Here is a 12,027-nt window from a genome sequence, read left to right as displayed (position 1 = left end):
GATATAAACGAATCTAGCAGCAAAGGGCCTTAAAAAGGAAAATTGTGCAATGAGGCAAATTCAAAAAATAAAATAAAATAAAGTACCTACTATAGTTGAAATCTTACAAATTTTTTTATCAGTTTAAGTGAGCCATTTAGGACGGGCCAGTTTGCTCAGTGGGTTAGAACATGGTGCTGATAACACCAAGGTATGGAGTTTGATCCCTATACTAGCTGACCACCATAAATAAATAAATAAATAATAAATAAATAAATAAATAAACCATGTATATTTTTATGTTACGTAGATACTCAACTTTGGTCAGTTTTCATTTCAAAAAATTATTTTAATTGGATTAAGGACAAACAAATGTAGCTTTTTTGTTTCAGACTCTCATCTTGTTCTGTCTTTTAAGCCAGCATGTCAACTTTTCAGAATACCACATTCTCTCCCATCACTTTCCTGCTAACCGGTATCCCTGGGCTGGAAGCCTTCCATGCCTGGATCTCCATTCCCTTCTGCTTTCTGTATGTCACTGCCCTCTCAGGAAACAGCCTGATTCTCTTCATCATCATCACGCAGCCCAGCCTCCATGAACCCATGTACTATTTCCTCTCCATGCTGTCCACCTCTGACCTCGGCCTGTCCATCTCTACTGTCGTCACCATGCTGGGTATATTCTGGTTCAATGCCAGGGAGATCAGCTTTAATGCCTGCTTGTCACAGATGTTCTTTATTAAATTCTTCACTGTCATGGAATCCTCAGTGCTGTTGGCCATGGCTTTTGACCGTTTTGTGGCTATCTCTAATCCCCTTAGGTATACCACCATTTTAACTGACTCCAGAATAGCACAAATTGGAGGGGCAATTATCATCAGGGGGACCTTAATGCTGACACCAATGGTAGCACTTCTTAAAAGACTTTCCTACTGCCACAGCCACGTGCTCCACCACTCCTACTGCTACCACCCTGATGTGATGAAGCTCTCGTGCACAGACACCAGGATCAACAGTGCAGTTGGGTTGACTGCCATGATCTCTACTGTTGGGGTGGACTCAGTCTTCATCATCTTTTCTTACATCTTGATCATTAAGACTGTTATCAGCATTGCTTCCCCAGAAGAGAGGAAGAAAGCCTTCAGCACATGTATCTCCCATATCATAGCTGTTGCCATATTCTATATTCCTTTGATCAGTCTGTCTTTTGTTCACAGATTTGGGAAACGAGCCCCAGCCTATGTACATACTATGATTGCTAACACCTACCTGCTGATCCCTCCCGTGATGAACCCCATCATCTACAGTGTGAAAACCAAACAAATACGTAGAGTTATGCTAAAAATTCTTCGTTCCAAGGAAACAGAATTTTAGAGCTAGACAGACTCTTCAAGAAGGTCTATTTCAGGTCATATTATCACTTAAAAACAACAAACAGCCAAAAAACTGGCACTTGTTGAGGCTAAATATACAATCATTTAAAGTAAAAGCTGGGATGTATCTAGAACATCAGCTAGTTTGACCCCATTGTTTTACAGATACACAGCAAGGGGAGGGATAAACAGCCTACAGCTATAAGTCTAAAATTTCTCCTCCTCACCACATTTCATTTCAAACTGTCCTTGACTTCTGTCCCTGCTAACAACCTTTCTATTCTGACCTTTTCCACTTCACGACGGTTAAAATGATACATTATTGAAAATTCACTCCTTTGTGAGAAATAGGTAGCATTTCTAACAATAATAATATTTCAACTAACATTTATTATTTCCCTTGACTGGTCATAGTTCTAAAGGTTTTCAACATGTATTAACTTTTTATATCCAAATCAACATTAAAAAAATAAGGGGCATAAAGAATAAGCATGATTTTTAACAATGAATATACTGATAAAATTTTAAAAACCACAACTCTGTGCTCTAGAAATTTTCAACTAAATTAGAAAGGAAAAGCTCAAATAAAAATCTTCAAACCTCACAAATGTATTTCTACATGATGACCTTTCCTGACTCAAGCATATTCCAGAATTTCTCTCAGCCTTTCATCAATTTTCTGCCCCAGCAGAAACTGAAAATGACCATGAATTGCAAATTATTATAATTTGTGTCATTTACTTACATTATTTTTTAAATTTGTGCCACGTGTGTCACATAGTGGCTTAATCCAGAAAGTTAATTATTTTCATCCTGGGTATATTGATTAATTCTCAGATTTTTAAAGCACGCATTTCAATGACACATTCATATCATTCAGTTAAGATGGGCCCTACGGCTGCTATCAGGTCCAGAGAAGTAGAATCGTCATTCAAGTCTACAGGAAATCTATTGACTACAGGACTGGCTATTTAATACAAAGAATGGTGTCAAAATCTCCAGCATGTTTGACAACACTATTTTCAGTATCAATTATTGTTAGTTTTCATCTTGATATTATGGAATGTCCCAGAACTTTGTTCTCAGATCTTTTTTCTTTGTCAGACCCCCACCTTTGGTCATCTCATTTAGCATCATGGCTTTGGATACCATCTATTTGCTGACAAATCCCAGATTAATATTTAGAGTCCAGATTTATCCAACTGCCTCTGTATCAGTATCTCTACTTGAATGTCTCATAGTCATTAGACTCAACATGTTCCAATTCATATTCTACTATTCCTATCATGGGAAAAAACATGTTCACCTATGGTCTTCCCTAACTCATTAACTCTGCCTTTCAAGTTGCTGAGACAAAACACTTGGAGTTATCCCTGGTACCTCTCTGTCACACTTGTGCTGTATCCAACCTGTTGGCAAATCCCGATGACTCTTACTTCTAGATATCCCAAATAATAATATCTAGAATCCAGCTATTTTACGCCACCTTTACTGCTACCACCATGAAGCAAGCCATTATCTGGGACCCCAAATATTATAATAGCCTCCTGAGGGGCCTTCCTTTATCCACGTTTGCTTTACAGTTTGTTTTCTCCAACAGCAGTGACAGTGATACACAGGCAGGTCATGTCCCTTCCTCTGTTCAACATTCTAATGGCCTCCTGTCTTACCCAGTGTAATGCATAGCCAGTGTCATAGCTTATAGGGATCTATATGATCTGACTTCCCTCCACCATCCCAACTTCACCTCCTAGTACTCTCCCCTTGATTCACTCTGCTACGTACACACTAGCCTCCAAATATGTCCCTAAACTCACTCAGCATGCCCCTGCTTCAGGCTTCACACTTGCTGTTCTCCCTACACTCTCCTGCCAGAGACCCACATGGCTAACCCCTCACTTCATGCCACCTCTGCTCATAAAAATTTGATGTCATAAAAATAATAATAGCACCACCTCTGCCTCAATTTTTGCCTGTATTAATTGTCATTCTTACCTGCCTTGTTTTTAATTTGTAGTAGTTTCATCCACCCCCCCCCAACATATTGCATATATGTTTACTTTTATTCTGGTTTCCCCATCACAAGATAAGGTTGTTGAGGACACAGAATTTGTTTAATCAGTGCTGTCTCCAGGGCCTGTCACATAGTACAAATAATAAAATGTCTGAATGGCCAGGCTCTATCCACCTCTCAAGCTTTATTGCTTCCCCTCTGTAAAATGTTGCAGGCACAGCAAACAACTTGCGTTTCCTTAATCCTGAGAAAATGTGCCCTCTGTCACTTTCAAGCCTTTGCACCAGCTGTTCCCTCCACTATAGCACTGTCACCGTCTCTCTTCCCGTGACTTGGCATAGAAGTGACTCCTTCAGAGACTTTTCCTGACCTCACCAGTCTGTCTGGAGCCCTTTCCAGGTGCTGCTGCCACACCCTGTAATTCTTTCTCTTACCAAGCTTTTTCAAACTCTATTGTAGTGGTTCTCCCTACAACCGACTCTGAACTCACTTCTCAGGACCAGGGACTGTGTCTTATTCGCTGTTGTTTCCACATTTCTACCTATAGTGTCTTGCCTGTAGTAGCTTTTAATCTTGGTTGAATTAATGAATAAATAAACAGGGTCTTAAAAGACGCAAAAGGGTTTGGATGGCACACAAGAAGATGACAAAGTTCCCTGATGTCAGAAAGTTCTCGGTATCTACAGATATATTTTTGTGAAGCTACACATTCTGGAGGATACTGTGCCAGGTGCTGCTATTTGGAGTGAAAATTTCAATCTGATTCGTTTGGCCTAGTGTAACCTTATCCTAATCTTGTGCAGCCTTACTTCTGCCTCTTTCCAACATAAAACGTGCCTTGTCTAGTCACTAATGAACGTAAGTAAAAACAAAAAAGCTAGGAGGCCATATTAAAGAGGCAACTTGCATTTTACATAAACTGCCTGTTGATTTCTGTGTATTTGTATTTCCTTCTATTCCCTCACCTGTACCCAATGGATCATCCCCCTTGCACATCCCTGAGTCACAGTAAAACAAAAACAAAAATCCCAAGAAGTCACAGGCCCAAGATGAGAAGACAGAAAAAACTTCAATGACATGGGCTGACAGACTAGATTTGTGTTTATTTATTTGTTTCCACACACTACACAGGAGGGGGTCTGAATAAAGGGAGGAGAGAAAGAGAAAGAGCAATGAGGGCTGGAAAAGAAGGATGGAGGTACCCAGAGTTCTAAAACTGGGAATGAGAAGGATCTTTATTCTCAAGAATCAGGCAACAAAGATGTTCACACCACTTCTACAGGTTTTTCTCCCCCACCTCACCCCACACACTAAACCGTGGACAGCCCTACTATCCAACAATCCTGGAAACCTGCAAGCTTCCCTCACTAGGAAGTGGGTAATTTGGACATACTGAGAATGGCTGAGTTGCAGGTCAAATGTCATGCTCTGACTAAGGTGGCCAAGCTCACAATGAATCAGGAATTTTCCTGAAAGCCAGAGCTGTAGCGGTCACATGGCCACTGTTATAGTTATTTGAACATCGTGGCGGTGAAGCCAGAAATCAGAGGAAACATTCAAGAGACTTTTAGAAAAAAAAATAGTTAATATGGTCTGAAAAACTGCATGTGAGGGATGAGGAAAAGTTATAAATCTTAAGTTTCCGTCTTGCTTAGCTGAATTCATAAGCACATCTAGTCTTATATAACCTACTCAAATTCACGCTCCCAACAGCTTATCAAATAGCAATCTAAAACACATGTTTGGTTTTGATGTTCCTGCTAAAAGCCATTTATTTTCTCTTCCCAACTCCAACAGGATGAAGTCCTTGAATTCCCAGCCTATCATCAGCTCACATCCATTTACCTCTCCAATTTCTCTCTTTCTGTTTTGTGTTGTCTCTATGCTCCAGCCACACTGCACTGCTAATAGTTTCCATGAAGAGAATTTTGTTTCTTTCCTCCGTGATTTTCTCTCTAATGAAATACCCTCTTTTTGGACCCATTGCCTTACTAAATAAATTCCCAGTCTCAAGTTATAAAATTCTGTGGTAGTCACCACTCTTCCATATTATTTCAAGATTGTTGTGTGGGTGTCTGTGAGCACCTTGAGGACAAGGATTTGATCCCTTTTTCACCTCTGTAACCCCTAAGCTCAGCAGAATGTCCACACAAAACTAGTATCAATGATGTGCTTATTGCACAATGAGTGAGTGAATGAACTCCATTGCCAGATACAGGTGACTAATACACAGTTGGTGGCTGATTGACAAGGAAGCAATTCTGTTTCTGTTTTTAGAAACTGCAGTGACAGTGACAAAGTAAGACTCATGTGTGAGGCCTACATAGAAAAATGGCAAACATGGGAGGATGAAGTGCTGAATCGAGTCGAAAGACAGCCCTGGTGGGTAGGATGCAGAGCACAAGTCACTGGAAGAGAAAGATCAGAGGGTCTAGAGGAACTGGGAATACTTCCTGGAGAAAGTGGCACTTAAGCTAGGTCTTAACAGCTTGAAGCAAGAAGTCATGGAAAAGGAAACATGAAAGAAAGACAAGAAAGGGTAATGACACAGGTGCAAACAAGCCTCTGGGCAAGCAAGAGACGACCAGCCAGTCTGATAGGATTCAGAGTCCTTGACGGTCCATCAGATCATACCCCTCTTCTGTTTAAAACTCCCCATTAGATCCTCAGCTCACTAGGAGTCTACGTGAAAAGTCCTCAAATGTCCCATAAGTCCTTTAAGGTCTTAATATGACACAGTTCCCTGTTACCTCTCTGATTCTGTCTCCCTACTACTCTTCCTCTTATTCTCTCTGTTCAGGCACATTCCCTCTTGTCTAAACCACCAGGTACGCCTCCTTCTCAGGAACTTTATTTGTAATTTCTATTCCTTTTTCCTGAAATGGTCTTCCCCAAATATCTCCATGGATGTATCCTTCATTAACCCAGGTCTCTCCTCAAATATTTCTATTATGTTGGGCCTTCCAGGGTAACTTCATCAAAAATTTTAACTCCTCCCTCATATTTATTTGTTCCCTCCTTCCCTTTATTTTCTCCTTATGACTATCTATTTAGTTTATGTATTAATTTCATTTATTGTCTATTCCTTTCACCAGAATGTATACTCCATAATTGTGAGGGGGATTTTTTTCTGTTTTGCTCACGACATTGTAGACCCTTCATAAATATTTGTTTGATGGATAAATAAAGAGTCGGAATACCTACTTCTCAAATCAACATTATCACTAGTCACAAAAATCATTTTAGGGGGTCATAAAATCAAAGGTACTGGCTCCTGCAATGACTTCTTCAGAGATGAAGATGCTGGCAGGACATTTGGCCTCCAGCAGATCCTCGCTGCCTGGCCAGTGGGAAGCTCCACACCTGAAAGGTGCCTCCAAGTCCAGTCCTATTGCCCCAAAAGAGAGCTTGGGTTGAGTCCTGACTTTGGGAGGGGTAGTGCTGTTTTTACAGTGATATTCCCAGAGTGTTGTCTTTCCTGGAACATGTGTCAACAAGTCATTTATAACAGGGGAGAAATTTCTTTTTTTGAAGCCCAGTGTTTCTTTGCCCCAAGCCCCTGCCCCTGCCCCCATCCAAACACTTGGACTCTGACCTCATCAAACTCTTTCTCTGCTAGAATCTTTACATGACTTGATCTTTAGAGATAATTAGGACTTGGCTGCCTGAAGCAGAAGTCTGACTTTTCGAAATAAACTCTGCAGGTGTCTTCATTGACGGTAACCCCCAGGACTCTGCTCCACTCCTAACCAGGGTCCTTCCTGCAACTGGGAGATGTCCTTTAATTTGGCCTTAATTGAGATTTAGAGACCAGTGGTATTAAAATATAGTATAATAAGGTGAGTTCTAAGAGATTTGAATTGGATTCTCCCCAGAACAGATCCAGGGTTCAGAGGTGACAGAAGCCATCCCATCTGACCTCCATTTGCTCTTCTCCATCCTCGGAATTTGTGCAGAGATGTAACAGCTACCCTCCTTTACAATCATCAAATTGTGAATTTGGTCCCAGTTGTTGTTAGAATGTTAAAAGCCCTTTTCAGGGTCTGATAATTGCATCCTTCAATAAGATAAAAGATGGCTTGTATCTTGAAACCATCCATCCACCTATGTATCCAACATAGATAGCCTGGGAAGGGGGATGCAAAAATCCAAACAAATTATGCTGAAAACTATGGGACATAGCTAAGGAACCTTCTCTGGAGAGAGGCCAGATCAGTATACTATGGTGTCCAAGAGAAGTGGAGTTCAGGGTGAAGAAAAGGGAAGGCATTGAGGGGTATCAATGGGTACACAGTGGCATATTTCCTCTTTCTCGAGGCCTTTTGCCCATGCTACTACATGCAGTGCTGGCAGGTGCAAGGGTCTCTATTGACCACACAGTTGGGTACTTTATTGACCACTCTCTGAAGAGCCCTTTTCCACTTTGCTGGGTCCTGTACTTTTTTACTGAAGTCTAAGACTTTGGGGCCATCATCTCATTTCTCCAGGTACCTATCCCAGAAGACCTCATGTCTCCCTCCCATGCTGTCTGGCCTCCTGCCTAATGTGACTTTTTGCTAGGCTCAATTTCAGCTTCTCTTTAGGTCTGAATGTGGCTGCTGCATTAATTCTCACCTGCCTTTCTGAACTGCCAGCTAACGCTCTAGAAGATTTCTTCCCAGCCCATGAAGTTAATTATGTGACCTAGGGCAAACAGTCTTCCTCTCATCTGTTCTTTATCTGTAAAACAGGTGCAATAAACAGTGGCTTTCCTACCTCAATGGCTATTTTGTCAATTGAAATAAAAGCTAAGGGAAGATATAGAGAAGTACGCCACTATTTTAAATTACGAGGCAACATCTTTGAGTTTTTAAAGAGGATGCAAACTCCTAGAGTCCATGGACCATAAGTGTACACACACTTTGCCTGTTGTGTCTAGCAGACTAGCTAGTGAGGAAACACTCTAACCCTATGGCTGACAAGGAGAGCTTGGGTTAACTAGAAAGAGTGGGGACAGGTTGTCAAGGGTCCTAGGTGTGTAATGTGGGAGTGATGGCAGAGGCAGTGGGTCCTTTGAGATTGCCTCCCCACCAAGATAGGGACAGCGGGAAACCTGGGGAAGTGGCACACAAGTGGACATGAAGATGTTGGTCTTCTGTCTGCCAAGTCCCTGAGGCCTAAATCTATACTCCCACAGCCTGTTCCTGTGGGCCTTCTGAGTAACATTATAAGAAGGCCTGTTCCAGAAAGGGAATGTCAGATCCAGCTGCTCTCTGTAAGTGTGACTGCACCATTCCCAGGTGAGTGCATCCTCACATGAGGTCAGGCAGCCCAAGGCTCCTGCCATTCTAAAGGACCTTGACAACCCCACAGACTGCTTCACAACAGGGCAGGGGGAAGCCCTTGCATCTTATCCACCCCTCCAGATTAGTTTCCTTTATTCAGTAAGAGATTGACTTTTCGCTTTTTAGTGCTTAGTTATCATTGTCGTTTACTTGTTTGGCTTTTATTTCATTTTTTTATTAATTGCTGTTGTATTTCTTTGCCCCTTTGATGATTTTAAAACTAGGAACCTGGAATCCTGCAATTTTGCAAAGTATTTCCCATCCCCAATGCCTTGGAAGACCGTTTATTCCCTTCTCCATCTAATTTCTATTCATGTTTTAAGACTGAACAAAAAGATCATCTTTTCCAGGAAGAAGCTGGGATCATGCCTCCATGGCCTCTCATGCATGAAATGCACACCTTATGCTATTACTTACCACAGTTGTCGAACATATTGGATACTTGTCTATCTTCCACCCTAGGCAAGCCATCTAGAGGGCAAGGGGAATGGCTTCCATCTTTATATCAGCAACATCTAGCTAATAGCCTTGTACATAATAAGTCGTGTAAATAAATGCTTATGGAATGAATGAATAAGTGAAAGAAAAAAGAGAAAGAGAGAAAGGAAGGAAGGAAGGAAGGAAGGAAGGAAGGAAGGAAGGAAGGAAGGAAGGAAGAAAGAAAGAAAGAAAGAAAGAAAGAAAGAAAGAAAGAAAGAAAGAAAGAAAGAAAGAAAGAAAGAAAGAAAGAAAGAAAGAAAGAAAGAAAGAAAGAAAGAAAGAAAGAAAGAAAGAAAGAAAGAAAGAAAGAAAGAAAGAAAGAAAGAAAGAAAGAAAGAAAGAAAGAAAGAAAGAAAGAAAGAAAGAAAGAAAGAAAGAAAGAAAGAAAGAAAGAAAGAAAGAAAGAAAGAAAGAAAGAAAGAAAGAAAGAAAGAAAGAAAGAAAGAAAGAAAGAAAGAAAGAAAGAAAGAAAGAAAGAAAGAAAGAAAGAAAGAAAGAAAGAAAGAAAGAAAGAAAGAAAGAAAGAAAGAAAGAAAGAAAGAAAGAAAGAAAGAAAGAAAGAAAGAAAGAGGGGAGGATTGAGAGAAAGAGAGAAGAAGGAAGGAAGGAAGGAAGGAAGGAAGGAAGGAAGGAAGGAAGGAAGGAAGGAAGGAAGGAAGGAAGGAAGGAAGGAAGGAAGGAAGACAGCCTTATCTAAAACGGTTTCCAATAGAGTATCTGTTAATACTGATCTGAGAAAAGTGCCACCCAGTATCCAGACAATGAAGATTTGGCCAGGAGAAAAAGTCTGAGGGAATTTGGGAAAGTTACATTTTGAGAAAAGCATTGCTCTTCCCAAGTTTCTTTTAAAAATTTAAATGTGCCTTGAGAGTAGTGACTGATAAATGAATTTGAGCTATCACATCCCCCAGACCCCCACCTGGAAGAGGGCTCCAGAGCTTATGAAAGAGCCTAAGCGGGAGTGGGAGGGAGGGAGGACAGAGGGGAGGGAGAGATAAGATGCACTCAGTCTTTATATTTCCAGGGGCCTCTCTGACTGTGCTCCATGTCCTAGCAGGCTGTCAGTGTGATCTCACCCTCTCCAGTCGCCCCTCCTCAGTGCCAACTATGAGTTCCTGCAACTTCACACATGCCACGTTTGTGCTTATTGGTATCCCAGGACTAGAGGAAGCCCATTTCTGGATTGGCTTCCCCCTGCTTTCAATGTATGCTGTGGCAGTGTTTGGAAACTGCATCGTGGTCTTCATTGTAAGAACAGAGCGCAGCCTACATACACCCATGTACCTCTTTCTCTGTATGCTGGCAGCCATTGACCTGGCCTTGTCCACATCCACCATGCCCAAGATCCTTGCCCTCTTCTGGTTTGACTCCCGGGAGATTACTGTTGATGCCTGCATTGCTCAGATGTTCTTCATTCATGCCCTCTCAGCCATTGAATCCACCATCCTGCTGGCCATGGCCTTTGATCGTTATGTGGCCATCTGCCACCCATTGCGTCATGCTGCGGTGCTCAACAACACAGTAACAGCACAGATTGGCATGGTGGCTGTGGTCCGTGGATCCCTTGTCTTTTTCCCCCTGCCTCTGCTCATCAAGCGGCTGGCCTTCTGCCACTCCAACGTGCTCTCACACTCCTATTGTGTGCACCAGGATGTGATGAAGCTGGCCTACACGGACACATTGCCCAATGTGGTCTACGGCCTTACTGCCATTCTGCTGGTCATGGGTATGGATGTCATGTTTATCTCCTTGTCCTATTTTTTGATTATACGAACAGTTCTGCAACTGCCTTCCAAGTTGGAGCGGGCCAAAGCCTTTGGGACCTGTGTGTCACACATTGGTGTGGTGCTGGCCTTCTATGTGCCACTCATTGGCCTCTCGGTGGTACACCGCTTTGGAAACAGCCTTGATCCCATTGTGCGCATCCTCATGGGAGATATCTACCTGCTGCTGCCTCCTGTGATCAACCCCATTATCTACGGAGCCAAGACCAAACAGATCAGAACACGGGTGCTGGCTATGTTCAAGATCAGCTGTGACAAGAACCTTCAGACGGTGGGACGCAGGTGACCCTTACCACCCCACATTCCCTTATCCTACTGTCTTGATGTAATTATTTCCTAACACTAGCCTAATTCCGGTTGCTCAGAAGCACATCAGTGTTTTTCTCTGGCTGGAATAGTGAACTAAAATATGGTCCATCTACTTCATAGAAAAAATGAGGAATAATCCATATTAATGGAATATTATGTGATTTAAATACTCTGCTATAAAAGAAAACACACTTATAATGTTAAGAAAAATAATAAATGTGCGTAATTGAAACTTACTTGAAAACAGCCTATGCCTTGGAGGAAATGTACTGAAAGTGCTAATGATTTGTTTTTGTTCCTATTCTAAATTTCTTTATTATGGAGGTATTGTTTAGCTGACATGTACAACTTTTAAAATGGGTGAAATGAAATTGAAAATTTTTGGAAGTCAGGACTTGCCACAGTCCTCACTGTTGGTTAATTATGCATTACCTGGGAATTTATCTAAGCCCTTAATAATAATGCTCATGAAAATGACTTGTGTGCTTACAATGTTCCACGCACTATGATAGGTGCTTTACAGGTTTAATGTGGTCTTTATAACCTTATGGGGTAGGTACTATTTTCCCCCCTCATTATAAGTGAGAGCAGCGAAGCTTAAATTATCAAGGTAACTTAACTCACACAGCTTACGGATGCTGTGCCAAGGTTTGAAATTAAATTTGATATTCAAGTATAGTTACTTAACTAGCATATTATATTGCTTCTTGTTTAACATCTGCCATGTATTTCCTCAGCCTGTACAAATCCTATTTTCTCTCTGC

The 12,027-nt window shown here is 41.5% G+C and overlaps 2 protein-coding genes across 2 annotated transcripts; both read left to right on the top strand.

Annotated features, from left to right (window-relative positions):
- Positions 1–402: 402 nt before the first annotated feature.
- Positions 403–1,353, top strand: LOC103582920 (olfactory receptor 51F2-like). The gene has a single exon (XM_008564381.1). It carries the CDS (start codon positions 403–405, stop codon positions 1,351–1,353), a length of 951 nt encoding a protein of 316 aa, XP_008562603.1.
- An 8,881-nt stretch (positions 1,354–10,234) lies between these two features.
- On the top strand, positions 10,235–11,455 carry LOC103582919 (olfactory receptor 51E2). The gene has a single exon (XM_008564380.1). The coding sequence runs from the start codon at positions 10,278–10,280 to the stop codon at positions 11,238–11,240; it is 963 nt and encodes a 320-aa protein (XP_008562602.1). The 5' UTR covers positions 10,235–10,277; the 3' UTR covers positions 11,241–11,455.
- Positions 11,456–12,027: the final 572 nt, after the last annotated feature.

The sequence above is a fragment of the Galeopterus variegatus genome, unplaced genomic scaffold (assembly GCF_000696425.1).
Source record: "Galeopterus variegatus unplaced genomic scaffold, G_variegatus-3.0.2 Scaffold18489, whole genome shotgun sequence".
Classification (NCBI taxonomy): Eukaryota; Metazoa; Chordata; class Mammalia; order Dermoptera; family Cynocephalidae; genus Galeopterus; species Galeopterus variegatus.
The sequence above is the reverse complement of the archived record's forward strand: the minus strand, read 5'-3'. Positions and strand labels throughout refer to the sequence as shown.